This window comes from Cuculus canorus, chromosome 12, assembly GCF_017976375.1.
Source record: "Cuculus canorus isolate bCucCan1 chromosome 12, bCucCan1.pri, whole genome shotgun sequence".
In the NCBI taxonomy this organism is placed as follows: Eukaryota; Metazoa; Chordata; class Aves; order Cuculiformes; family Cuculidae; genus Cuculus; species Cuculus canorus.
Window position 1 is genome coordinate 1,003,969 of NC_071412.1, and position 27,350 is coordinate 1,031,318.

The 27,350-nt window shown below is 40.9% G+C and overlaps 1 protein-coding gene across 5 annotated transcripts; it reads left to right on the top strand.

Moving 5' to 3' along the window:
* Positions 1-27,215, top strand: SLTM (SAFB like transcription modulator). Of its 5 annotated transcripts, none has more exons than XM_054078199.1 (21): positions 2-187; positions 1,685-1,772; positions 11,103-11,176; positions 11,465-11,650; positions 12,084-12,131; positions 13,093-13,120; positions 14,476-14,944; positions 15,507-15,556; positions 17,488-17,606; positions 19,204-19,353; positions 19,445-19,554; positions 19,642-19,730; positions 20,107-20,198; positions 20,422-20,585; positions 21,600-21,774; positions 22,473-22,597; positions 23,431-23,601; positions 24,458-24,772; positions 24,860-25,010; positions 26,384-26,541; positions 26,875-27,215. In XM_054078199.1, exons 1-21 carry the CDS (start codon positions 29-31, stop codon positions 26,981-26,983), a joined length of 3,030 nt encoding a protein of 1,009 aa, XP_053934174.1. In that variant the 5' UTR covers positions 2-28; the 3' UTR covers positions 26,984-27,215. The 5 variants fall into 5 exon arrangements, with proteins under 5 accessions (XP_053934177.1, XP_053934174.1, XP_053934175.1 ...); XM_054078200.1 differs by having other exon boundaries at positions 11,103-11,167; XM_054078201.1 differs by having other exon boundaries at positions 3-187; positions 24,872-25,010.
* Positions 27,216-27,350: the final 135 nt, after the last annotated feature.

Here is a 27,350-nt window from a genome sequence, read left to right on the forward strand (position 1 = left end):
CTCATTGTACGCGCGGCGCCGCTGTAAGATGGCCGCCGCCGCCTCAGCCCCCGCCGCCCCCGCCCCGCCGCCCGCCGAGGGCAGGAGGATCGCCGACCTGCGCGTCATCGACCTCAAGTCCGAGCTGAAGCGGCGCAACCTCGACATCACCGGCGTCAAGACCGTGCTCATCTCCCGGCTCAAGCAGGTGAGGCCGCGGGGGGCGGAGCGGCCCGGCCCGCACCGGGGCCCGGCTAGGGGGGGATTGCGGAGTGGTTGGGGCTGGAAGGGACCTCAGAGCCATCCAGTGTCACCCCTGTCATGGTCAGGGACACCCCCTGAGGGATCAGGGACTCCAACTCACATCCAACCTGGCCTGGAACCCCTCCAGGGGTGGGGCAGCCACCACTGCTCTGGGCAACCTGGGCCAGGGCCTCCCCATCCTCACGGGAGAATTTCTTCCTTATGTCTGATCTGAATGAGAGAATCGTTAGGTTGGGAAAGACCTTCGATATCATCGAGTCCACCCATACCTGTCGACTACGAAATCATGTCCACACGCACCTCATCTACTGCCTTTTAGACACCTCCAGAGAGTTTTCCCATTTTCGCTCCTCCAGTTTAGAATCATAGAGTCATCAGGTTGGAAAAGACCTCTTGGATCATCGAGTCCAACCATTCCTATCTGCCACTAAACCATGTCTCTGAGCACCTGCTCTACCCGTCTTTCAGACCTCTCCAGGGATGTTGACTTCCGCCCCCCCCCCCCCCCCCCCCCCCCCCCCCCTTCCCTTGGCAGCCTTTGCCAGGGCCCGATGACCCTTTCGGTGAAGATTTTTTCGTGATATCCAGTCTGACCCTCCCCTGGTGCAGCTTGAGGCCATTCCCCCTTGTCCTGTCCCCTGTCACTTGGGAGAAGAGCCCAGCTCCCTCCTCTCTGCAACCTCCGTTCAGGTAGTTGTAGAGAGCAATAAGGTCTCCCCTCAGCCTCCTCTTCTCCAGGCTAAACAACCCCAGGTCCCTCAGCCACTCCTCGTCAGACTTGTTCTCCAGCCCCTTCGCTGCCTTTGTTGCTCTTCTCTGGACACCTTCCATTCCCCTTCCTCCCATCACTCTGTGACCTTGTGAGAGCCCCTCCCCGGCTTTCCTGCAGCCCCATTCTGTACTGGAAGCTACTCTAAGGTCTTCTCAGAGCTTTCTTTTCTCCAGGCTGAGCAATCCCAGTTCTTAGAATCATAGAATCACTAGATTGGAAAACACCTCTTAGATCATTGAGTCCAACCATTCTCCAGCCTCTCCTCATGGCAGAGGTTCTCCAGCCCTTGGATCATCTCCATAGCACTGTGGAGCAGCCACTCGCACTCCTAGTTTCTGGTGTTGCTGTAGGGCTTCCTTGCTCTGCTCCTTCCCATCTGTGCTGCCCCTGATGTCATCGGGTGTTGCTGGCCTTCAAGGTTTTATGTGTCCACTGTGTCGATGCCTGATGAGTGCTCCTTTGAAAATGTCATTTTAACAGCTTAAACTCTTGCTGTTATTGTTAGCATCACTGTTGTCTCTCTCTCCTCTAGCTCTAAGTGAAAGGTTTAACCCAGAGTGTTTTATGCCATGCTGTTGAGATGGAAAAAAAAATAATTGTTTGGCTCGCTCAAATTTTCTAGCTTCCCACTGAAATCTATTAAAAATTGTATTTTCTTGTCTCATTTAGGCTATTGAAGAGGAAGGGGGCGATCCAGATAATATTGAAATAACTGTTTCAGCTGACACACCCACCAAGAAACCAACGAAAGGCAAAGGTGAAGATTTGCTGTTATACATTACATGCTTAAGCAATTTTTAGTACATATATTGCCTTAAAGAAGGAGTGTGAAACTGTGGCATTGGTCTGTATACAGTTGTGACTTTACTGTTTATGATTTCTGTCACGTATCTTTTGCCGTACTCCTCTGTTTTCAGTTGCCCTACGGACAGGGATGCTGGATACAGATGGAAGATGTGTGGGTTAAGAGATGTGTTACAAGGTCGTGGCTGTACTGCCCGCAGTTCCTGGGTCTTGTGCTGAGTGTGCAGCGGCTGTGGGGGTGACCTGTGAGAATTTTGGAAAGTGCTGTTTAAACAAAGATCCTGGATGTGATGGGTACAGGAACCGCTGTGCAGCCCTGAGGCTGAGGTGGGCTGCTTTGTTGTCCCAGAGCCTCTGTGCAACAGGAAAGGGAGAACCAAGAGGTGATTTAGCTGTGAGAAGCTGCTAGACCAAGGTTAGTGCAGAGTGTGCGTTAGTATGTGGTAGAGGATCACTGCCTCAAGAGGAGTGTGCTGCGGGGGTTTATTAGCAGACTGTTTACTGACGACAGGATTTCTAAATACAGATTTCCTGAATGGGCTCTGAAGGCTTACTGTGAAATGTCTAATGAAGAGATTTTAGTTTTTCTGTAGTGAAAAATAATTATTTAGATCTTCTACCCATCTGTTTTGCAGTGATTGTGTTGGCTGTGTTTTCTTTTGCGTAAGTGTTTAGGTTATTATTTTATGACTTTGGGTGGGAGGGGTTTTTTGGGGCTTTGTTTTCAGTTGTTCTGGGAACATCCATAATGAAATAATGTTGGGAAAGGAAATGTCTGTTTTATGCGTAGCATTCTTCATCAAACATACAGGCTAAGAGCGTTCACACGCGTGCTGTAGATACTTGTTTGGAAATAGTCTAATTCCACTGTCGCTTGTCATAGGCTGAATTTTGTCGTGGAAGCAATTATTCCTGCTTTTGTCTGGTGTTGTGAATGAGGAATTTAAAAATAAAATCTGCTTAGAAAGTTTAAATAACTTCTTTGTGCTTTGGACACACTAGAAAAGTGAAAGGAAGTAAACTGTTTCACAACATGGTTTCATTTTGTTCTGTGACATTACTTAATTCCCTGTTCTGGAATGGTAACTGATGCTTAAGAAAACTTAATGGGAGCTAAATAAGGAAACACTTCCATGATTTTTCATGTAGACAGCTAAATGGCATCTTGTTCTGCTGTCCTGAACACTTCTCTTACCTGCTGCTTTTCATCCGCCTGTTGTCCAAACTAGTATCATGATGTGCATAATGTTCTTGAACCGGCTTCTTGTTTAGCCGTGCTGTTTAGCTTCTGCGTAGGCACTTTGCCTGCTAGCCTTCCAGCCCGAGGCAGGATTTCCGTGTCTCCTGCCACCTCTCCTGTGAAAGCAGTCGTAAGGCATATGTGTGTATGTTCCTGGTAAGCCTTACAGTGAAATACAACCTTCATGAAGTTCTTGTCTATTTGCTTTGCAAGCTCAACCGTTTTTCCTCGTTACTTTTTGGGTTAAAGAAGTCTGATGAGTGAATTTTGTGCCAAAAGTATGAGAGGTTCATGCTGTATTAATCTTCAGGTGTGGAACAAGAAAAACTCGTTGATTTGTGTAAATAAAGTCTTTTTTGATCTTAGTAGTTTACTTCTAATTGTAAGAAAGAGTGTATATTCTTTTTTTTTAACTTTTCCTTGTGTGTGCTTACTGCTGGTTCTGACGTTAGCTCCCTCTCTGGTGCTTTCTACTGAAATATGTTACTAGTAACCAGAAAGTTTCCCTCAAAACTTGGAAATCTAGCACTTAAAAAAATCTGTGCCCTAATGTGTCCTAGGAAACTTTCAAAGGTCTGTGGGAGATGCGTGCCCATCCACTGGATTTAGTAGGACTGTATTTTTGTTTAAATTCAACTATCTTTATCCTCGTTCTGCTTGTACGTGCTCTTTGCTCTAACTAGTCTTGCCTCCTTTACTGATTTCTCTGTTGAATTGCGCTGGGCTTTTTGCTAATGCTTCCTTCCAGCCCCTGCCCCACAGCCTCAGACTAATACTATCAGGTTTTTAATTATTTTATGGCTGTCCAGTGGTAAAATTAATGGCACTACTAGTCCTGTAGTATTTTTTCTGACCATGCTATTGTTGCTGTACAAAGGCAGGTGGGAATATTGGATATTTGTTGGAGTTGCAAAGAAAATACAGCCCCAGAAAAGGCCAGGGAGTGGGAATAATGGATAAACCTCTTCACAGCAGCCAGAGAGGTGAACGGGTGTGGGGAAAGAGGTTTCCCCTTCAAAGAATCATGAACTGTGTCAGGTGGCTGTCAGTCGTGGATAGTTTTAGACTGTCTTTTGCAGCCAGTTTTACTGCAACTCTTAAGGTCTGTGGAAACGGTGAGGTGTCTTCTTCCCTACTACTCGCTGTTAGAAAAGCATGATCTGGAATATGAACGCAAATTAGAGGGGGAATAGTGTGTGGGGTGAAGTGATACGTTTGTTTTCCCTCTCCTCCTTGCTTTTTGTGTGTGTGTGTTGACAACAATGGAGAAGAACAGAAATATGGCTAAGTGGGACCTATCTTCATAGAACAGGATTTTGAAATGGCTTGATAAATTAATTTATCAGCCAAGGACATACTGCAGATTTTTATTGGGCTGTGTCAAGCTTTTTAAAATGATGATACAGAGCCAACTTGCTATAAGATAGGGAAGAAACATCTGTAAGACACTGAGCAAAAGAAAAAGGCCTTGACCAAACTGGTTTGAATGTAAACCTTTCTTAAACCAAAACACCAGCTTGCTAGTGTCCCATACCAAGTTCTGCAGCATAAGATAGTGAGTGAAAAAGGAGTCATGTTTAAAACAAGTAATTTTCTTACTTGCCCAAAATTGAGATAACACAGAGCCAGAGGATCATCATTGGAAAAAAGTATGATCGGAGGATTTTGTGTCTTTAAATAATGCTTGCAGAAGGATTCTGTAATCCAGCAAGAATCCTTGATCAGTGCTGTATGCAAAGTTAGTAAAAATCTGATGCTTTTTCCTGAAGCTAATTGAATTCAATATTGGGGGTAAAGAACCGCAGAGCAGCTGATCAAAACAGCTCTGTAGGTGAGATCAGTTGCTTTTGCCAGTTGAAGTTTGAAAACTTGAAGATGGACCAAATGCCATAGTGTTCTGTCTTTCATTGCCTTGGCTGCGCCTCTTCACTCAAATTTAGTAGCTAGGGACAACTTTCTCCCTCTCTTCTTTTAATTTTTTTTTAAAAAAGATGACAGGTTTCTCAAAAAGCCATTCTTTTCAAGCCTGAACGTTCTGCTGCTGCTTCGGTGAAGTTACTGTGCTGCTAGTATGAAATATTTTTCAGATATTTCTGATGTGAACATTCCTTGGAAGTACCTACAGTCAAAAGTCTCTTAACATATTCATACATCATAACTTGGTGATTGAATGTTACTTTTTTCCCAAGTTTTGGTGTTCGTGTGGATGAAGAACAGATTTTAGGCTGATTAGTTGTAACCATGGAGTAGTAATATGAGCAAAGATGTTTACTTGCTGCTCCTCAAGTTTCTAGAGCCAGTTAGACACCTCGTACTCTGTGGCTTAAGTACCCTTTTAGCTTCCAACTTAATTTCCAGTTTGACAAAACTGTTTCTTAGATGAAATGCTGACATCTCACAGTGGCCAGCTTATATTATGTCAAAGTATTTTGGACTTCTTAAATATGTTTAGTTACTTTAAAAACCCACCTAAGTTGTACGTTATTTGCCTTCAAAAGGAAAGTGCAGTGGGGGGAATAATTGTGTCATGGTGTCACCTGTCCATTAGGAATATTAAAATAACTGTTTTAATGGACTGTCGGTTCTTTGTTTCTTCTGAGTTGTTAAGATCTTTTACTCTAGTTCTGTGATTTGATTTCTGAAACACTGTGCTGCACAGAGGTAGGTGGTAGTTCTCCTGCCCAGTGAATCATTATTGGCAAAAGACAGGGACTCTCAACCACACTGGAAATGTCTTATGGCCCTCTAACACATATGAGAGTATCTGCAGGGTACTGGTACATATGTCTTGATTTTAATCTTGAATAGCCTGGGTTTTCATTTTTTTTCTAATCGAGTATTTTTCAGAACGTTCCAAATGAGCCTTTCTCTTTTCTGAGCTTTTTAGGCGAGCAGGCAGCTTCTTTGTCATGTTTTCTCAGTGGCTGGTTCTGTTGAATTGCTTTGCAGTTGCTGAGTAAAACAGTAAAGATTGAAAAGTGGCTTCTCTAAATGTTTGGGGCGGGGTTGCCCTTGCACTCAGTGCTGTTGCATAGCTAGTTAGGCCTCTTGAGATGCTCAGGGACATGGTTTAGTGGCAGATAAGAATGGTTGGGCTCAATAATCCAAGAGGCCTTTTCCAACCTTGTGATTCTATGATTCACAAAGTAGTTTTGTTAATTTATTTCTGTGTATCTGAGTGGTGGTGTACAATCGCTCTTTAGATCCTTGCAAACTTCTAAGTATCTATTGAGACCCTACTCTTAAGTGTTTACAATCTCTTTTGAGGAAAGATGTATGTAAATTACTGGTTAAAAGAAAAGTGCTTTTAAGCTGAATTTTCTTCTTGCATGTTAATGAGTAGATGATGTAAAGAAAAAATTTTTCTCTGGAGGGAGGGAATTACTACCGTAAAACACCTGAACACAGTATTGATGATAGAAACGTAAGATATTTTAAGTTGTAATAAAATAACACACAGACTGAGCCTTGGAAACACTTTGCACAGGTGATTCCAATATTGGCAAGTTGTTTTCATAATTTAAGTTCTGACATATCGTGCCTTGTTGAAGCTAGATGCAGGCGGTTACAGCAAACTCTAGGTAAGGCTTCCCTGTGCCTCAGATAGGAAGAAGTAATCTTGCCAAATACTTCCAAAGTAATTTCGTGAAGGTGGGGATGTTCTCTCTAGTGAGCCGCACTAGGAAGTGTTAATGCATGTTTAATTTTATGATCACAAATGATGGCAAATCTTTTGAAGAAGTAGGTGATTCTCTAGACAATATCTGACTTTGCAGAGCACGTCCTTTCTAAAAGCCATAAATGACCAAGAGCACCATCTTGCAGACACTGTAGGACACTTAAATATTCTTGTTACCCAACCATTTAGGAATACAGAAATGGAACACTGTAATTTACTTTTGTTAATGTTGTGGCAAAATATTGATGCAAAAGATTCAAATTGCAGCAGACCTCTTAATTAAATAATGCTATTAAGAGTTTATTGCATTATAAAGGTTTTCTTTTCCCTTCTTCCTTTTTGCCTCCTGTCCCATGTTTTTGATAAATCTTTAGCATTAGATACGATGGAACCCTGTTGGGGGTTTCCCAGGAATACCAGAAGAGCTGCAAACACTAAATCTTCCAGAATTTTATGAGTGCATCACTCTACTTCTGCATGTCCTGGAGATGTCTAGTTCCTTTAAGACCTGTCTGAAATATACCCTTCTGTAATTCTGTATATGCTTAGGTAGCCCAGATTTCTCATGTAGAAGAATGAGCTTGTGCTTATCTAAGGTTTGTAAATGAGATGAAAACTAAACCTGTGTAATGTTAAACCAGTGTTTTAAAGATAGTTTGAATCTTCTACTTGCTTCTAAGGAGAATATTTATTCTCTATGTAAAAGGTCTGTTGCAATTTTATAGTGTGTAGCAATTGCAGGGATTGAGCCGGGCCTATAATGCCGTAGTTCCAAGGTAAATTAGTGTTTGTGGTGTTAGGCACCCAGACGTGTGGTGAGTGCCGCTTACACCAGTGATGTTTTCAATAGCCACATGGATAAACCTGTAGATAAAATTTAACGTGTGTTGACAGCTTGTATGACTTAAGACCTACCCTGTCTGTAGAAGGTCCAGCAGTTCTGAATGTAATTCTTCACATAACTTTTAATCCCAATTATTTTCCTTGAAGCCATACCAGTGTGGAATAAGTTCACAGGAACAGTTTCTGAAACGTGTGTGTTGAAATTTGACTTCAGTTACCTGAAATTATGAGCCAAGTGTGCCTTTCGGTAGCCCATTGTGGATGAGAAGCAGTGTGGAAGAGCTTTGAATTTTTGCAGATTCAGGCTTTTTGGCAAGTTACAGTGCCAACATCTGAAAATCTGTATTGGAACCTTGAAGTGCCACTGTTAAGCAATGTGACTCTTAACCAGATGAAAGTAACTGGAAACACAGAAGTGAGAGGGAGAGCAAACTTCCTGACATGTTCTGGCTTGAAGCTGAAAAGTGAAGGTCATTGTTCAGGTCTCCTTATGCCTTGGAAAACATCTGGTACTCCGAGTAAACAGGACTTGTTGCAGAGAAAAATGGACAGACTAAAGAAAGGCTCATGAAAACATGTATTCCTATCTGGCTTAATCTAGCAGCAAACAAAAGATATGGGCAGCTGCATTACTGAAAGGTAAAACTTCCTCTTAATGAGGTCGTTGTCAATGAAATACAGTTCTTTACCTGCTGTTGCAGAATGATGGGACTAACTTGAGGTAGCTTTGTTACTTTTTTTTTTTTCCCCTGTTCCTTATAAAGTCTGGGTTCTAGTTCACCTGCCAGATTTCCTCAGGCAAAATGAGTGAATTTAAATAGCTTTCATGTTAGTACATGCTAGATAGTTGCTAAATATGCCTAGCATCTGCTGCATGTGTTTGCCTGTCTCTGTTTATGCTTGGCTGCATGTGGGATGCAGGAAAAACTTGGACTTTCAGGTTTACCAAACTAAAGAACTGAAATGTGAGAGTGGTAAAACTGAAAACAGTTGAATGAGTGTGGAAATCCTTGCCGTGACTCACTGCTTCTTATTATATTGAAAATATCTGGCTGTGGATTTTCTCAGAGTGCTAAAATAGTAATTCAGAATTTGGATTACACTTGCTTTAAGGCACCAGCTGATGCTGAAAGCTTATCCTTGCAGTATAAGTGCACTCTGCTTTCTGAGGAAAGCTGGCTTACCTAAGTATGCCTGTGCTGCTGGCTTTTTGCAGCAAAATCTCGCAAATCTATTGCATTACAAATATAGACTTATAGAATTATAGAGTAGTTAGGGTTGGAAGGTACCTTAAAGATTATCCAGTCCCACCCTCTGCTGTGGGCAGGGACACCTCCCACTGGATCAGGCGGCCCAAGGCCCATCCAACCCAGCCTTGAGCACCTCCAAGGATGGGGCAGCCACAACTTCCCTGGGCAACCTTTTCCAGGGCCTCCCCACTTTCATGGTGGAGAAGTTCTTCCTTATATCAAGCCTAAATCTGCCCCTCTCCAGTTTATACCTGTTCCCTCTCGTCCTGTCACTACAAGCCTTTATGAATAGCCCCTCACTAGCTTTCTTGTAGCCCTTTCAGGTACTAGAAAGTCTCTCTAAGGTCTCCTCTGAGCCTTCTCTTCTCCAGGCTGAACAATCCCAACTCTCTCAGCCTGTCCTCGTATGGGAGGTGTTCCAGCCCTCCAGTCATCTTTGTAGCCTTCTCTGGACCTGTTCCAATAGTTCCACCTCCTCCTTACGTTGAGGATTCCAGAGCTGGACACAGTACTCCAGGTGGGGTCTCACAAGAGAGGAACAGAGGGGCAGAATCCCCTCCCTCGCCCTGCTGGCCACGCTGCTTTCTGTGTAGCCCAGGGCACGGTTGGCTTTCTGGGCTGCGAGCGCACATTGCTGGCTCATGTCGAGCTTCTCATCGACCAGCTCCCCGAAGTCCTTCTCTGCAGGTCTGCTTTCTATCACATCATCCCCCATCCTGTACTGAAATCGGGGATTGCCATGACCAGGTGTAGGACCTTGCGCTTTGTTGAACCTTATGAGGTTCTCACAGGCCCACTTCTCCAGCCAAACCAGAGATGTTTTGTTTTTAAATGCCGTAAAATCAGTGGCAAGATCTCTTTATGCATTTAGATCAGAAGGTTTAGATCTCACGTTTTGTAGTTGCAGAAATAACTTCTGCCATGTGTCTTTTCCTGGAGACCAGTGTGCATCTGATCTTGGAACAACACTATACTGTGTACAGGAGTACTGGCAGAGTGCTGCTTTCCGGAGAAAGGAGTAAAACCAACTGGAATCTAAGTAAAACCAAAACAGTAATGCCTCATCTTGCTTGTGATTGAGCAGTTTCTAGCTTTGAAATGCAGTTTAAGAACTGAATATGAAAGACTCTGGAATTCATTGCTGACAAAAATTGACTATTCCATGTAGCAGAAATGTCTATATTGTATCAGACTTTGGCTTATGTTTTTCTTTTCTATTAATTTTTTTGAATATCTATAGAATTGATGTAGTGATTCATTAGAGGATGAAAGGATGAAAGAAGATGTGATGTCAAAAAAGTAAAGCATTATGTGCTGATCATGACTGCCATCTCTTTTGCATCTTGAATTGACACTGTTTCTGTGGGAGGTAGTAAAGCCACTTCCTAACAGAACTGCTTTTGTACCTTCAGCTACTGAAAACCATGGCATAGACTAATCTTGGATAGAATGAATCAGGGAGACGGAATGCTCTACGAAGGGTGTGTTTGTGCATTTTTTAGTCTTGTTTTTGCAGAAGATTGAGGACATATGACGGGCTCCAAAGGGAACCATGTGTAGTCATTATCTCCACAGAGCCATTTTATTAGAGAAAAATGTGCTTGTGCTGGAAGAACAGAATTCCTTAATGGGATGTGCCCTTAGCACAGTAAAGAACACGTAGAGAACACAAGTGCTTCACCAAACTTAATTTTTCTGCTGATGGTTCCCTTTAGTCATGAAAAGCACTGAAAAAGGTGGCTTGGAGAGGCCGTACAATTGCTATACTTGTGGATACTCAAAAACTCAGCTTGATAAAACCTAGGGCAATCCAATCATACTTGGAACTTGGCTCTGCTTTTGAGCAGGAGATTGGGTGGACTAGGTGACCTTTAGAGGTACCTTCTAGCCTAAATTGCTCAGTGATAGCAATTATCCTATAAAGTAAGGCCTTTCCAAAGTCTTAAGTCATAAAGTAATTCAAGAAATGTACACTTAAATGTTCTTCTGAATTCCATTATCACTCAAAGCAGATTGGTATTAAAATCACTAAATTGTTTGTAACTGGGTGTTTATGCAACAGCAGCGAGTGTTCATGCTCATTCAGCTGACATTTTTTTGTTCTCACCTTACAAATACTCAATTTTGAGAGAATTTTGTCACAGTGAACAGTTCAGATAAACTGGAGCATGTGGAGAATAAACCTGAGCCCCAACACAGAATCGATGTTGAAAGAAAGTCTGCTCTATATAGCAGCTCTAGTCATTGGCATGTCCTGTCCTGTCATTTCAGCTAAAAAGCAGGAAGCTGATGAATTAATTGGTGATGCTTCAGTTGAAGATGATTCCTTTGTCAAGGTAATCAAAGTATGTACGCCTTTTTCCCCAGTTTATATTGAAGTTCAATATTTGGCTTTATTTACGAAAAAAAGCTTCTATTTTCTTTGTGCAAATTTATATGGAAGTTTGGAGCATTGCTTTTACTGTGTTCACAGCTGTGGCACCTGAGAGAGTGAAGGATATTTTAAACATGTTATGAGTTTTTGCTATGGATATGATACAGAATTTTGCAGAAACAGTGATTCTAGCAGTGAATTTTTCAGGATATGGTTAACGCTCTTAGTTACACCAAGTATTTGTTGTTCACACCAAAAGGAAAGTGAACTGGAAACTCAAGATGCAAGTGATCAAGATGGAATTGAAGAATTAAAGGACTTTAAAGAATCTGTTGAAGATGAGAACTTGAATTCTAGAGAACTACCACCTTCAGACAAGAAAAAATACCACGACCTGGAGCCAGCAGAGACGACAGAAGATGCAGAAAAGGATTTGGAAATTCAGGTACTTGGTTGTGTTTTACATGCATTTTTATCAGCAGTTGTGCATTTTTGTTAGTGTGTCTGTATTACTGGGAAGCCAGAACTAGTTGTTCAGTTTGTCTTGTTTGCTTATCTCTGAAAGGTAATTTGGTATTTTTTTCTTCTGCCCTCCTTGACTAGTGTTTGAATAGTACTGAAACAAATGTGGCATCGATTGATTAAAATTCTGCCGCAGTCCATACAGAGTTCCCAAGTGGTCCTTTTCCCTATTACCAGTGACGTGTGTAATCTGAACACGGAACTGAAATATGCAAGTCTCAAACTGCTATGATGATCACCTTACTGTGTATCCGCTTGGCTATGGTTTTCTGAGTTAACTGAATCTCTTGACTGTCTGCATGTTTAAGTGTCTTACAAATAGTTTGCTGAGCAAGCCCCTTTTTATGTTCTCGTAGGAAAATGAAGGTCAAGATATAGAAGATTACACTTTTCCAGCTGTCCATGTAAGTTCCAAATCAGTTCCGTTAAGCTGATTTTCATACCTATTTAGTAGGAAAAGAGCATTTTAGACTGGCTTTTTATTCCAGCATGCTTCTGAGAGAGTGAGGTGATACAGTAAAGGTAAACAGTATGGGAAGGTTTCATTCATATTTTTTTATAACACAGATGATTGTGATTTCCAGATAAAGCGTCTTATTGCAATGCAAATCCCTGTCTATGATTTGAGAGTATTAAGTGCATAGTCTTAGCAAGGAATGTTTTTCAAACTCTTAAAAACTCAGAGGGCTGGGCCAGATGCTAACGTAGCCTCTACAGGAGTTCAGAACTCCTGTCTTAATGTAGAAGTTTGCCTTCTCAGAATGTTTGGGCGGTATTGCTTGTTGATGGTTGGGTTTTGGTTTTTTTGTTTGAATGCTAATATCTTTAAGTCCAGAAAATTAATGGAATCATGAGTTACATGGAATCAATGTCTGGAAATGGACATCTCATATGGTGTCTTGCTCAGTGAAGTTAAAAGAAGTAAACACCTATTAAAAAGAGAGTTTAATTTTTAAGTATGTAGTGGAGGAAGTCTGCCTAGTTTCTGACTTCTGTCCGAAGCTTTTAAAGCCAACGATGGATTGCTTGTGTTTCATTGAAAGTGCTGATCAGCAGCGTGGTATCTGTTCTGGAGGCTTGAGCACAACAAGGCACAGTTCGGAAATGCCATGTTGAGCTAAAGGCGAGAAGAAAATAGCTGCATGTTTCAAGCAGTTGCAAACTGCAAGTGTTTTATAACAAAATTCTCAGTGATTTGGCAAGGGAGCTGCAGAGGCTTGGGTTCTAGGTCATCTTTTTCTTTTTCCCAACAGTTTCAGCTTGTTAATTTCCCTACATGTAATAGAAATTCTGTGGAAAATATGAACTGTTCTGCTTAAAGTTTTAAAGTGGGAGACATTTAGTCTTGACTTCCCTTTCTTGCAGGATGGTGAAGATGAAGAAAATGAGAAAGGTATGTTTAAAGTTTAATAGAGTTGAGAGCTCTGTAGTCTGGTAGAGCAGGCAACTGTCTCTTGTAATATTCAATCTCTTTACTAATAGTAGGCTTGTTTCCAGTACTAAGTATCAGTTGTCTCCTTATTGAGCTCAGCACCTGGAATCATTGCAGTCAGTGCCTTTATTTCACTCCTAAGAGTTACCTTACTCTTAAGAGTTGATTACAGTACTCATCAGTTACTGTGGTGGATGTACGATATAGTTGTAATACTATGATTCTTAATGAAAAAACATAGTATTCAAGGACTCTGATTTTAATATACGGTAAGTCTTGATGCGAAAGCTTCCAACTTGCACTGCAGTAACTGATCTTCAATTAAGTGAAATGATACACCCTTACACTGAACCTGAGCGCCCAACAAATGTATGGACCATCATACGCTTGGCTCAGTGTCCCTGAGAAATACCATTTGTACGTAGGATGGTAAAACAAAAGTTTGGAAACCTCTGGAGTGGCTACCTTTTTTTTTTAAGCTGTGCTAATTAGTGAAACTATAGAAGGAATGTAATGCATTTGGGCAAACAGACTTCCTGGACAGAAGTCATAAGGATTCTACGTACTGTGGACTAGAAAGGACATGGAACGCCATCGCTTTACACAAGATGGAATAAACACGTTACAGGATAAAACTACAAACTCCATGTTTACGAGGGACCTCATGGCCGAAGGCTCATCTGCACAAATCCAAGAATATGGATATTGGAGATGCCTGTGTGGGACTGAGATGGAAAATCTGCCCAGTGGATGAAGACTGAGGACCGGTTGTCTACGAACTCTGGATTAAAGCGCACTTCTCCATTTTCTGCACCAGCCTTCTACTGCTAACTTGACTGCTAAACAGCTCCTTGGAAAGGAACAGCAAAGGAGACCACCGGCGTGGGAGACTGACTGAAATTCTCCAAAACTGTAATTCTTCTGGATTTGGGAAGGTTAGAAGTCTTGGAAGCAGGAAGATTCAAAGACAGGTTGAATCAAACTGTGAGCATCCAAAGCAACTATTTTCTTCTGGAACGTTAAATCCTAAACTGGAAAATGGATACTTCTTATGAAGAACGGGTATCTCCAGGATGGAATCGTTTTCTCCCTCCTAATGTTTTGGTATTTGTCTCTAGAAAATGTGTTTTGCCATGAAGAATAAGTGATCCTGGGTAAAGGATTTATATTTGTGTTAATACACCTTGTGTTTTTTCCTAACCTTCCATCGGTGCTAATAACTGACTTTGTATTTTCTAGGTCCTATTCTAGCTTATGCATATGAAATTGTTTAAACTTCTTGTTTTGCCATATTTATTCCTGTTAAATCCTCTTAGATAAAGCAGGTTCTGGTGATGGTACACAAGAAGTATCTAAACCTCTTCCTTCAGAAGAAAGCCTAGCTGAGGCTGATCACACGGCTCATGAAGAGATGGAAGCTAACACCTCTGTGAAAGAAGCTGAGGATGATAACATATCGGTTACAATCCAGGCTGAAGATGCCATCACTCTGGATTTTGATGGTGATGACCTCCTAGAAACAGGTAAAAATGTGAAAATTACAGATTCTGAAGCAAGTAAGCCAAAGGATGGGCAGGATACCATTTCACAGAGCCTGGAGAAGGAAAGCAAGGACTATGAGATGACTGAGAACCATAAAGATGGTAAGAAGGAAGACTGCGTGAAGGGTGATCCTGTCAAGAAGGAAGCCAGAGAAAGTTCAAAGAAAGCAGAATCTGGAGACAAAGAAAAGGATACTTTGAAGAAAGGTCCCTCGTCTACTGGGGCCTCTGGTCAAGCAAAGAGGTTTGTTTTTCTATGTCAGTTCTTTACGATACTGAGTACCAGCATTCAATAAGATCACTCTACATTAAGGGGGTAGCAGCAAGAATCTTATATTTAATGTCCTATGCTCCTGCCTATAGATTTTTTGACCGCCATATGTTACTTTTTAAAATTCAAGATCTTCGTATAGACACTATGTCCTACTGATTGCATTGTCGAATTGTCAGCATTTGTTTATTTTTTTCAAATTGACGATTTTTTTAAATGTCCTTGTGATGATGGTAATGAACAGCTATCAGTTCTAAGAACACAAAATGAAGTCAAGCCCCCGTCCTGAAATCTGGAGAAGATTGCCATATATCCACTGAATAGAGTTGTCAGAAAATCTAGATCTTCAGGCATCCTGGGGAAAATCAGTGCAAGAATCCATAAGGGAATCATTTGTTCAAATACGCAGTCTAGCCCTTTTTTGTTTTTGGTTTTTGAAATGTTAACTTTTCTCTTAGTATTAGTAGTATAAAATGCAACACTTACCAAATTCTGTATTTTCAATTTTCTTCTGATTTTTAATTTGCTTCTCTAGCTCTTCTAAGGAATCTAAAGAAAGCAAGACAGCATCAAAGGATGATAAAGGTAACTATTGCAAATTAGGGTAGTATTGCTTTGAACCAAGTGCTTTCCTGTTTGAGAAGCTGCTTGCCCTGTACTACAATGGCTTATATGGTTGAACTCATCCATCTGTAGTAAATTGTGCTAGAGGTACAGCAGTAATTAGCTGTACCTGTCTATATTTTTTCTCCTTACGCTAGATCCCTTGTAATATCAAAAATATTTACTCTAAAGGCTCAATGAAAATATATTCTCCTATCTCAAAATACTTTAGTGGCAAATTCCACTGAGTGTTTCCCAAGTCTTTGTTTTGATGAGAAGGTGTAATTATCAGATGTGCCTACTGGAACTTTGCGTACAATGCTTTGGGTTGATGTTATACCCAGAGTAAGCAAAAAATAATTGGGAGTACTTAAGCATAACACCAGTGATTATTCGTCTTGGTTTTAGTTCTAGCTTATTTATAAGTGAACTTTCAACCAGCTATTAACAGCTGAGATCTCAGCCAGCAAAATAGCACTCATGACTCTTCAGTGCCTGTTTATCTACCTTGGTGTTTCTGTTACCATAAACCCCTGGATTATGATGATGAATGCAGAGGGGAGCTCGAGAGCACCTGAATGTCACCAGGTGTACTGATGTTCAAATATGAAGCAAATGCATTTGTATAAGCTCATATGTCTCCTCCTTTTGCCCGCTAGCTCTCTGCCAAAAGCTTTTGTCACAGAATTTCTTTGTATTGCTAATGGATGAACAGAACTTTACCTGATAAATGCATTTCTGAGGAGAAATTTTTGCGACAGATGTAATGCAGTATTCAGTAGATATGTGTCTTTTCATGATAGTTACATGCTTGCAGTGAAATTAAATGAAGATGCAGCAAATCTCCGTGTACTTGTAGTAGCGAATATCATAAGGCTGTCTTAAAATACATAGCCAACACCAGTCTAGTGGCTCTTTAATGATGTTTAATGATGTTCTAAGCATATCCTGGTTTATCCGGATAATCCTAGTTTGGTGATAACTTGTGATATGTTGGCTTTTGCTTTTAATTCATCTTGATGTGTTGAAGAAGGAAAACTACCCTTTGTCCTCAAGGTGGTTCATTTGTCTTCTAAAACTGCATACTGCCATGTTTTCCAGCTGTGTAGCTGGTGGCCCAGTTCTGATCTTGCCTGTATGACTGTGGCTGCATTTTAACATGCTCAAAAGCCATTGATGCATTTAGCAGCAGGCAACAACGAGCTAAACCAAATAATACAAGACTAAAAGATGTTTGGAATAAGATCACATGAATCTCCTCGTTTTGTAGTTCTGTGTTGTTGCAAAAATGGGTAATGGATGAGGGAGGGTGTTGGTGTTTAGGGCACGTAATGTCTTTCTGGCTTTGCTGGAAATTATTTTTATGGGTTGCACCCAGTTCTACACCTAGCAGTGTTTGTAAAAAGCTGCTCTGGCTGGAGAGCAGATACTTCAAGAAGTGGGGATTGACCACGTTGCTCTGGAGGCTAGGATTAACCCAGTCTCCTCTCTCTACCTTTCTGCCACCTCTTTGGTAATGTACTGACTGTAAAAGGGCACTGATGAAGAACAGATTTTTGAGTGGTGAAAAAGATTCCTTGAGTGAAAGTTATGGATAAGAACCAGAAGTTTAAGCTGAACGTACATACCCAGATGAGGGATAAAGCATACCTTTAACAAAGAATTATATGTTTCTTCTAACTGTTTTGTTTCGGTACAAGTTAGCCAAGCTGTTGGTCTCAATACGTGAGTGAACGAATGAAATCTTATGGCGTATATTTTTTTTATATAGAAGTCTTTTCAAGAAAGGTAACCGGATAAACAGTTACTTAAAGGTAACAGGCTAAGTTTCTCTTTTCAGCAACAGTTTAGTTCAATATTCACGGTACCATTGTCTCCTTAATTTTTTGGCTGTTTTGTAAAACTTGTTTCAGGAAGCGCCAGCAGTGTTAGTGGTAGCAGTGGAAGCTCAACAAGAAACCTGTGGGTTAGTGGACTGTCTTCCAACACAAAAGCTGCTGACTTGAAAAATCTCTTTGGCAAATATGGAAAGGTATTTCATGGGGCGTGGTACCATGTGTTCTGTGTGTCTCTTCCTCCTCCTCTGTTCAGTTACAGAGACTGAGTAATTACTGATTTAAATAAGTCTGAGATGAAATGTCTTAACCAGTGTAATTAAAGAAAGCCCAATAGCTTCAGTATCTAAGAGTGCATGTGTACAGGAAGAACCAGATGTTAATTTTATAAGAAATTTTTCTTCCAGTTGAGGTAAAATAAATGCAAAAAAAATGTCACAAATATGGCTGGTCAGGACTGACTTTAAAAAAATCCTTTTGAATGCAGCCATTTTACTTGTTTTGAAGCAACTGTACATACCCATGAGCCTAAGATGTGGTAACTGGTAAAATTGTAACATAAACAGTCTCTGTAGAACCTGCTGCTTTGGGAGACTTTTTAACTTGTGCTCTGAGGGCTTATGAATGGAAAAATAGGTAAAAAAAAAGTGACAGTTGATATCTGTTCTTTTAGGGTCTTTTAATGACTCTTCTAATGACTTAATGATGTAAATTTACAGGCTGCTTAAACTAGTTTTGTTTTCCTGGATTTTGGTTTAATTTAACGTACAGATTCCATAGAACACTGCAGAATCCATATAAGCTGAGCAGTCTTTGGAAACAGGTTTTTTTTGTTGCAGTACTCCTTTTCTCAAAGGAGTTGCTGATGACTATGTGAACTCACAGTGTTTGTTTAAGCCTGTGCAGTTAAGGTGTTGATGCGCCTTGGGAACTAGTTAGAACCTTAGCACTGTGCATATCAAGTATGCATGCTGATTATGGGATATCTGATTTTACTAGTGAGTTAAGTAGGTGATTTTATTTAATGCCTTCCCAAGTGTTGAAACCTGAGAGTATATTTTGTTAAAACTTCCAATTCTCTGTCTGTCTTTGCTATAAAGATGCTTGGTACCTGTATTTACATAGCTTCCCAGCTTTAAATTAATTGGGAAGTAATTAATTTCTAAATGACTGTACCATTCCAGGCTGCTAGAAACATAACATTGTTGCGTTGGAGCATGACTATGTCAAGAAGACTGGCTCCCATAGTTACAGAAAGGAGCAGGAACACAAAGCTTAATGCTTTCTCAAGAAGCGGGTGTCAGAAGAGCTGGTTGCTACAATCACTTGATTGACACACTTGATAGATGCCTTTGAAGAACTGGCTCCCTTATTAAGTTACTGAACAATATTTTGTACCTTCCTGCCAGTAATTGCCAGCTGTTGACTTTTCTGCAGGAATTCATGTGTCAGAGATGAACCATCAAATTCAGCTCAGCAGTGTTTCTGTGTATGAATTTTGACTCTTACTGTCAAAAGAAGCATTTAGATAATGTGCAGGAGGTTGAGCAGTCAAACCAGGATGTAAGCATTAATGGGCCTTGATGTGAAAGCTGGGATAAAGGTCTGAAAGCTGCAACTTCCTGTAGAATTCTATGATTTAGAAAATTTGGAATGGCTAGTCTTTCCAGGAGAGTCTGTTGTTTCATTGGGTTTGTTTGTTTCGGTTTTTATATACACGGGTAACAATTACTATAGGAGTACCATTACTTCCTTACTAGAAATGTTGCTCTCAAATTGTGCCTGTTTATGTAGGTGCTCGGTGCAAAGGTGGTCACAAATGCACGGAGCCCAGGGGCAAAATGTTACGGCATAGTAACGATGTCTTCTAGTACAGAGGTGGCTAGATGTATCGCACACCTTCATCGAACTGAGCTGCACGGACAACAAATTTCTGTTGAGAAAGTAGGTTTAATAAGATTAAAACCTTTCCTGAAATAGACCGTCTTAAGCAAGAGTCTGTATTAACGTATTTGCTTTTGGGGAAAAAACCTAGGTGAAAGGCGATCCCTCCAAAAAGGAGTTGAAGAAGGAAAGCGATGAGAAATCTGGTTCGAGTAGAAGCACGGGAGATAAGAAGACTGCCTCAAGTGATAAAACCAGCAAGTGAGAAATTTCACGTGTCTTCTGAAGTTGTGAAAAATCCTTTAATTTGAATTTTCCTGATTGCATTTGTGTTTCTTTCCTAACAAGAACTCCGTCAACCAAAAAAGAAGAAAAGAAATCTGAGAAATCTGAAAAATCTGAAAAAAAAGAAAATAAAGAAGCAAAGAAAACTGAAGGTAAAAATGAGATGAGTGATAATGGAGCAAATGGTCCTAATCAAGAATCCACTAGAAAAACTGAAGAAAACAAAAGAATAAGTATACAATATAGCCGTGTTTCCTCCTGTTGAATCTGTGTGTCTGGGTTGTTTTGGGGGCATGTTCTTGCTCTTACCAGAAACCAGATGATTAAACGCACGGTTCTTTGTAGACTCCAGTAACATGTTACTGTAGAGCTGATGTTAAAGCTTCCAGCTGGTTTGCTTCTGCTACCAGTCACAGTGCGATTTTGAGACTTAGAAATTACACCAAGGAAAATCTGTAATAGGCAAATATGGATGTGTGTGAGTTTTTTAAACCTTTTTTCTCTCTCTTTTTTTTTTTTTCTCACTAGGTGGTAAAAGCCCAGGTCAAGTTGTAGTTTTAGACCAAACAAAAGGAGACCAAGGCCACACTAGGACAGTTAGAAGGGGGAGGTTTGATAAAGTAAGTATCTGTAGCTTCGATGCAATTCTTATCTGATTTGATAACACCTTATGGTTGATACGTTGACTGAAGAGTCAGTAAACTATTATGAACTGTTAAGCTTTGATAGATGCTTCGTATGCTTTGAAATAGCAAAGTAGTTAATTCTACATGAATGTAGCATCCAGAAATCTCACTAAATGAATGAGACTTCTCAAATAACCATTGTAATCTCTATCTCTAGCCACAGATCCTGAGGAACAAAGAGCGTATTATGCAAGATAAAATGAAATTCAGGGAATACAGGGGTAGAAAGGATATCTTGCCTTTTGAAAAGATGAAGGAACAGAGATTGCGAGAACACATGGTTCGGTTGGAAAGAATACGACGAGCTGTTGAACTCCGAAGGTAGTAATTCAGCTTATTCCTAAACGCAATTTTATATTTAATTGATCAGATACTATATTTAGAAATCAAATTAGAATGCATTCTGTGAACTTTTCAGTCAACTGTTAGTCTGGGACTCTCCGTAACAGTATCTAATATAAATCTTTGTTTGGTCTTTTAATAGCCACATACGTACATATGTAGTTTAGTGTTTGTTGTAGGTGGGTTATAGCTCATCACTGTCACTGCATGCCAGATTTCTTTTAGAAAAGATCAGAAGTTGACTAGGAGATGTGGCCAAAAACAGTGGTTTGGGGTTTTTTTGCTTATTTAGAACTGTTGTGTATCTAAATGACAAATCAAGCATAATACAATCCCTGTAAATAAAAGGACTAAGTGGCTATGCTGTTGTATTCTGCTGTTTTCATATAGCCAAAAGTTTGCGAGGGATAGTTAAATGATTAGTGATGTTAGCTGGATTTCCCTAAACAAAGGAAGTCCCAGCAAGCATAAAGCTTAAAGGAGAAAATGCCTTTCCTGCTTCTTGATAAACCGCGCTACAGGAGGGGGGAAGAAGAAAGCAGAATAAAGCTGTTGACAAGTATACCTAACCTTTGCAAGTCAGAGTGGTCATGTTATTCTGTCTTATTTTTGGACAGAAAACAATAAGTAAGGCTTTTTTTTTGTTAGCTTAAGAGGGCAAGAGCTAAAATAGGAAGCATTTTTAAGATATAAATTGTGTTCTGTGCGTAGCTGCTGTTATTGTCTGCAAGTTGACAACATAGAAATATGAATCCAGCATAAAATACATCAAGAATGATGATTCTTGATAACTTTTCCTAGTATTTGTTGTCTGCTTAAATGGTTTTGTAGAATATGCTATTTTGGCTACTTGGGCCTGAAAGGAGAAGACTTCCAATAGCAGGACTTTGTCAAGAGCTTACTCTCATATAGTTTTTTAGCGTCTGCTCTTAAGGTGATGCTAGTTTTGGATGAGAATTTTCCCTGATTAGTTTTGTTACCCTTTTTCTATAGGCGAAGAGAAATTGCTGAGAGGGAGCGTCGTGAGAGAGAACGCATACGAATAATGCATGAACGAGAAGAATGCTTGCAGAGAGAAAGAGAGCGCTTAGAAATTGAAAGGCAAAAGCTAGAGAGGGAAAGAATGGAACGGGAGCGTTTGGAAAGAGAGCGTATTCGTATTGAACAGGTGTGCATATTTATACCCTGGCCTGTATAACAGTGTCGTTTCAGAGGATTACCCAGTCACTGTGCTTGCAGTGAATTTTTCCCTTCACTCTTCCATGCAGGCCATGAAAGAACCAACTAAACATTGTGTAACCCAGTGTCTAACAACAGTAATCTTTATCTTGTTTGCTTGGCTTGAGAGTATTTTGATGGCAAATTCTTGCTGCTGGTTCATGTAGTGGCTGTATGCGTCTCTAAAACTGATGTCCAGCAGATCATATTGCCTGTATCAGTCACTCATAATTTTACCAGAGTGTCACTGCAAACTGAATGAGATCTGTGTTTGTTGCCCAGAAGCACTAGCAATACAAGAAATTACCTGTTCAAGGCCAGGTTGGATGGGCCTAGAGCAGCCTGATCCAGTGGGAGGTGTCCCTGCCTGTGGCAGGAGGGTGAAACTGGGTGATTTTTAAGGTCCCTTCCAACTCAAACCACTCGATTTCTGTCTAACAGCCAGGAGCTTCTCCAGATCTGTTGTGTGCTTTTTTTGAGAAGTATTTCTTGTGCTCTTTAATCTTAGATGCTCGCCAGGGATGAAGCGTACCACGTAGCCTCTAACAGAAACCTATGAAGTATTAATTCCATGTGCTGTTCTGTAGGTATCTCTAATAAAGAGCTGTCTTGTTTGTTGTTCTTACTCCCTCTTTCATTTCATGGTAGGAACGTCGAAAAGAGGCGGAGCGTATTGCTCGTGAAAGGGAGGAACTCCGTCGACAACAGCAGCAGCTTCGTTATGAACAGGAAAAGAGGAATTCTTTGAAACGTCCACGGGATGTAGATCACAGGTAATCTAATTCTCAAACCATTGTTTTACAATGCTTAGTGAAAGAAACGGCTCCCAGCCTTGTGCTGACTTAATGGCCAAAGTTTCTAGATTCTGCTTTGGTAAGAATTGACATTTCTGGTGAGTGGATGGTTCAGGAAGTCAGTGTGATGGCTTTTAATTTTTACTGAAGCTGGTGACATCTGTCATTTGCTGTTTGAGCCACATGATGAAGTGAACTGACGTTGATCTTTATTTGATTATAAGAGTAGGACTGAGACCTTACTCATTAAACTAAATCAGTGGCACACTGGAAGGGAAGCGTAAGTCGTCATGGTAGATAGAGTAGCAGGACAATAATATTTCTTTAACAGAGGAATAAAGACAGCTTCATTTTTCATGGCTACCAGTGATGCACTTCATCTCCCGTTCTTGTCACAGAGGCTCTGTACCAGAACGTTTCTAGTGAGCAAGGCTGTGTTTCCTACGCTATTCAGAAAGCTGTTCTGATTGATAGGTGTTCTGGTTTGGGGTTTTTTTTTCCTAGAAGGCTATATTTAAAGCAAAATTTTGCTACAGTAATGTTTTTGTTGAGGTTTTATTTTGTAGGGTTTTTTTTTACCTGCCCAGGTATTTCCTCTCTTTAATTTGTGCTTCAAACAGAGGAGGCGTGGTGTTTTTATTTTTCCTTAAATTATGTTGTTCCCTATGATTTAAAGACTATCTTTGCTAGTGGCTTTCCAGTGGTTGAATGAGCATCTGTGAAACAGACAACTGACTCTTAACCATTTCCTTCATATTAGGCCTTGATTTGGATACACGTAACTGATAAGCGTTCATTTGTTTTGCTTAAAGGAGAGACGATCCGTACTGGAATGACAATAAGAAGATGGCTCTTGATACAGATGCACGTTTTGGCCACAGTTCAGATTACAGTCGCCCGCAGAACAGGTTTAATGATTTTGATCACAGAGAACGGGGGCGGTATCCAGAGGGTGGTTCTGTCCCATCATCATCTTTTGATAGGTAAGTTTAGATGGTAATTTTGCCTGCCAACATCTTTGGGAATTTTGATCTTCCAAATTCAAAATGGTGCAAAAGGGTTTATACAGTCTTGTAGTAGTATCCCAAAATTTCTCGTGTCTTCAGGACCAGCTGTTTCTATCATGGAATCTCGTCTGCTCCTCTTGGAGGACTTCAAATTAGCTGCCTGGTAGCTTTTTTTGGGTGGCATTTTGAAAGAATTTTTGCAATTATTGCTCTTCCACATCCAGTTATAAGTGAGTTCCAATGGATTAGATCTCTCCTACTTGGTAACTCACCCTCCTTAAGAAGCAAGGCTAAAAGCAACTGATTTCATGAGCGCTTTGAGTGTTCCTTGCATGGATCCCAATGAATGTGACTCATGCAACTGTGCAGCAAATGCTGGTTCTAGATCCAGCTTTGTGTTTCCATTAAACATCTCCAATAACCACTTATAAAGTCAAGACCACATAATTGTAGCTTCTGGGTGGCTGCTTTTATGCTGTAATGATTTTTCTATTTTCTAGCCAACTTGAGAACTCTGGGATTCCATCTACTTCATACTAGGCTTAAAGGAGGCCTTACAACTGCTTAAAATATACCGAACAAAATGTGAACAGATTAATACATAAAGAAATGTTAATCTGGCTTTAAGAACTTGAGCTTAAAGTGACAATTGTAGAAATAAATACAGTTCGGGGTGGGAAGGCTCTTTGAGATCGATACCTCTTATGTGTTGATAAACATGTAATACGAAGATGAATAATATCATTGTGTACTCACGCATGCACCTACGTGAGCAAAGAAATGGAGAAAATGAGAGGCGAGCAAATGACTTTTTCCTACTTTAACAACTTAGGCGAGAACGTTTTGTAAATCAAGGTGAAGCAAAAAAGACACGCCCGACAGCACGAAGAGAAGAGCCGGGGTTTGAGAGATATCCTAAGAACTTCAGTGAGTCCAGAAGAAATGAACCGCCACAACCGAGAAGCGAGCTGCGAGATACGGACAGACGAGAAGTGCGAGGAGACAGAGATGAAAGAAGAACGGTGATAATTCATGACAGACCTGAAATACCACATGGGCGACATCCAAGAGAGACTGGTTCAAACCCACCCAGGCAAACGAATTGGAAGAGCGAGGGGAGCATAAGCACAGACAAACGGGACGGCAGGTAAATGTGCCGTCTGACAACAAAGTAGTGAAGGTACCAGGATTTGGTACCGGTTCTGTTCTGCTGAAACCAAAATTGTGATGAAAGCTATTTTTACAGAGGTGAGAGGCCAGATCGATCAGGAAGAGAAGTGTCTGGACATGTGAGAGGTGCCCCTCCTGGGAGCCGCAGCAGTGCTTCTGGGTATGGGAGCAGAGAAGGAGAACGAGGCGTGATGGGAGAAAGAGGTGGAGGACAAGTGAGTCATCTTCTTGTGCTTGTGTGTATGAGTGAGAGACTAGGAAATGATAATCGTGCTGGCAGAATGACCCTGTGTAGCAGCACGAAAATTATTAGCAAGCAGCCTGGCTGTTCTCAAGCTTATTTTAAAGGTTCTTTTTGTTGAGATTTTAATAAGCCAAGAAATTGCAGGGAAATATTCCCAGTTCTTTTTATGTCTAGCATCTTCCAGGTAGATCAGAACGATACCTGAAGGAATTGCTGATTGGGCTTCTGAGAATTTGTCATCCTGTGTTTTCAGGGTCTTAGCCTTACCCTGCTGGCTGCTTCCAGTGCAGTTTGTCATTGTCATCTGTAACGTTCTGCTGAGAGAAGAACCTTCTCTAAGGCTTGTCCTGAAATTTAATCTACAGACAAAGCTGCTCCGTGCTAATAAGATCCTAAAAAAATAGTGTTTCTTTTACTGCTGCTGCCCAGCCCGTGCTTGTCGGTGGTTCTGATGTCAGGACAGAACAGGGAGTGAAGGACAAGTTCATGGAGCGTCACTCTGTACACACTCACACAGTTATTAGTGCAGACTGCTTTCTTTTTGTTACCTAGTTATTTTTACCATGACTCTTGTAAGGATGGGTTTGATCCTGTGGACCAACACCTTCAAAGATGCTTGACCTTCGCATTTTTTATAGAATCATAGAATAGTTTGGGTTGGAAGGGAACTTAAAGGTCATCCAGTTCCAACCCTCCTGCCATGGGCAGGGACACCTCCCACTGGCTCAGGCTGCCCAAGGCCCATCCAACCTGGCCTTGAACACCTCTGGGATGGAGCAGCCACAACTTCCCTGGGCAACCTATTCCAGGGCCTCCCCAGCCTCACTGTGAAGAAATTCTTCCTAATTCTCCTAACTCTGCCCCTCTCCAGTTTATTCCCATTGCCCCTTGTCCTATCCGCACAAGTCTTTGTGAACAGCCTCTCCTCAGCTTTCTTGTAGCGCCTTCAGGCACTGGAAGCCGCTCTAAAGTCTCCTCAGAGCCTCTCTTCTCCAGGCTGAACAACCCCAACTCCCTCAGCCTGTCCTCGGATGGGAGGTGTATGTATATGTACATACATATATATACATGTGTATATGTACACAGACGTGTATATATATATACATATATGTGTATATATACATACACATATATATACATAGATGTGTGTATATATATACGTATATATATAAGTATGTGTGTATATATACACACATATGTGGATATATACATATATATGTGTATATGTGTGTATATATATCAGAAAAATCTATGGTGTTGGCCTAACTTCCTTGAAAGCTTGTTTCCTGTTGATAACAAAATACACCTTTCATTCTGAGAAGCGCTGTATCCCTTTCTCCGTAGCACTATAATGAAGACAGACACGTTGTTGAACGCCACAGTCGTGAGACTGGACCAAGAAAAGAGTGGCACGGACCCGGTTCTCAAGGAAGCGGGTATCATGACGCGAGGAGAATGGGAGATGGCCGTGGAGGAGGTGGCATGATGTCTCCACATACAAGGTACAAAACCTACTCCTCTCAATTTCCTCCTGAGTTCTCAAAGCTTTGGTGATGTTCAGGCAGTAGAGCAGGGTCGGTACGAGCAGCTCCTTTGGGTGGGTGGGTTGCTGCTGCACCACGTCCAAACCCCCTCTGTGCCAGCGCACGCTCCGCAGCCACTACAGTGCGAGTGGCGCCACTGTTGGTTGCACAGGAGCAAGAGACTTGCAAAGCCTCTTAGAGACTTAAGAGTTTAGCAGCTGAGTTATATGAGAAGTAACAGTTCTTACGTGTACACCAAGAGCTTTTGATACCGACTGTAACTTAACGCTTTTCTAAAACCTTTGTTTCCAGTAACTCCTCACCAATTAATAGAGTTGTACAGATCACAGGCAATTCCATGCAGAGGGGAAGTGGCTCAGGATTTAAGCCGTTTAAAGGTGGACCTCCACGAAGATTCTAAGATCTACAGCTGCTTGGTTTCAAGATAACTTATTGAAATCTCTTGTAAACTTTCTCTGATTAAAAACAGGAAATCTTGTCTGGAAGTCCTGGTTAAATTTTTTTAATTTAACATGATTACTTTCCTCTCAATTTTGGAGGCATTTTAATAGTTACGTTGTAATTTTGAATAGTTTTTGTGTATCTTTGATAAGCATTTTCCCTGAGGCACTAGAGCTGTGTAAAAAAGAAAATACAAATCGGAACCAAAATCTTTGTTAATCCTGTATAAAGAACAGTTTGCAGCTGTGTGCTAGTAGTTTGATTTACCAACATTAGCTCTGTGGTGTCACGCTTTAAAGGTAGCTCCTTCTCACAACACACACAAG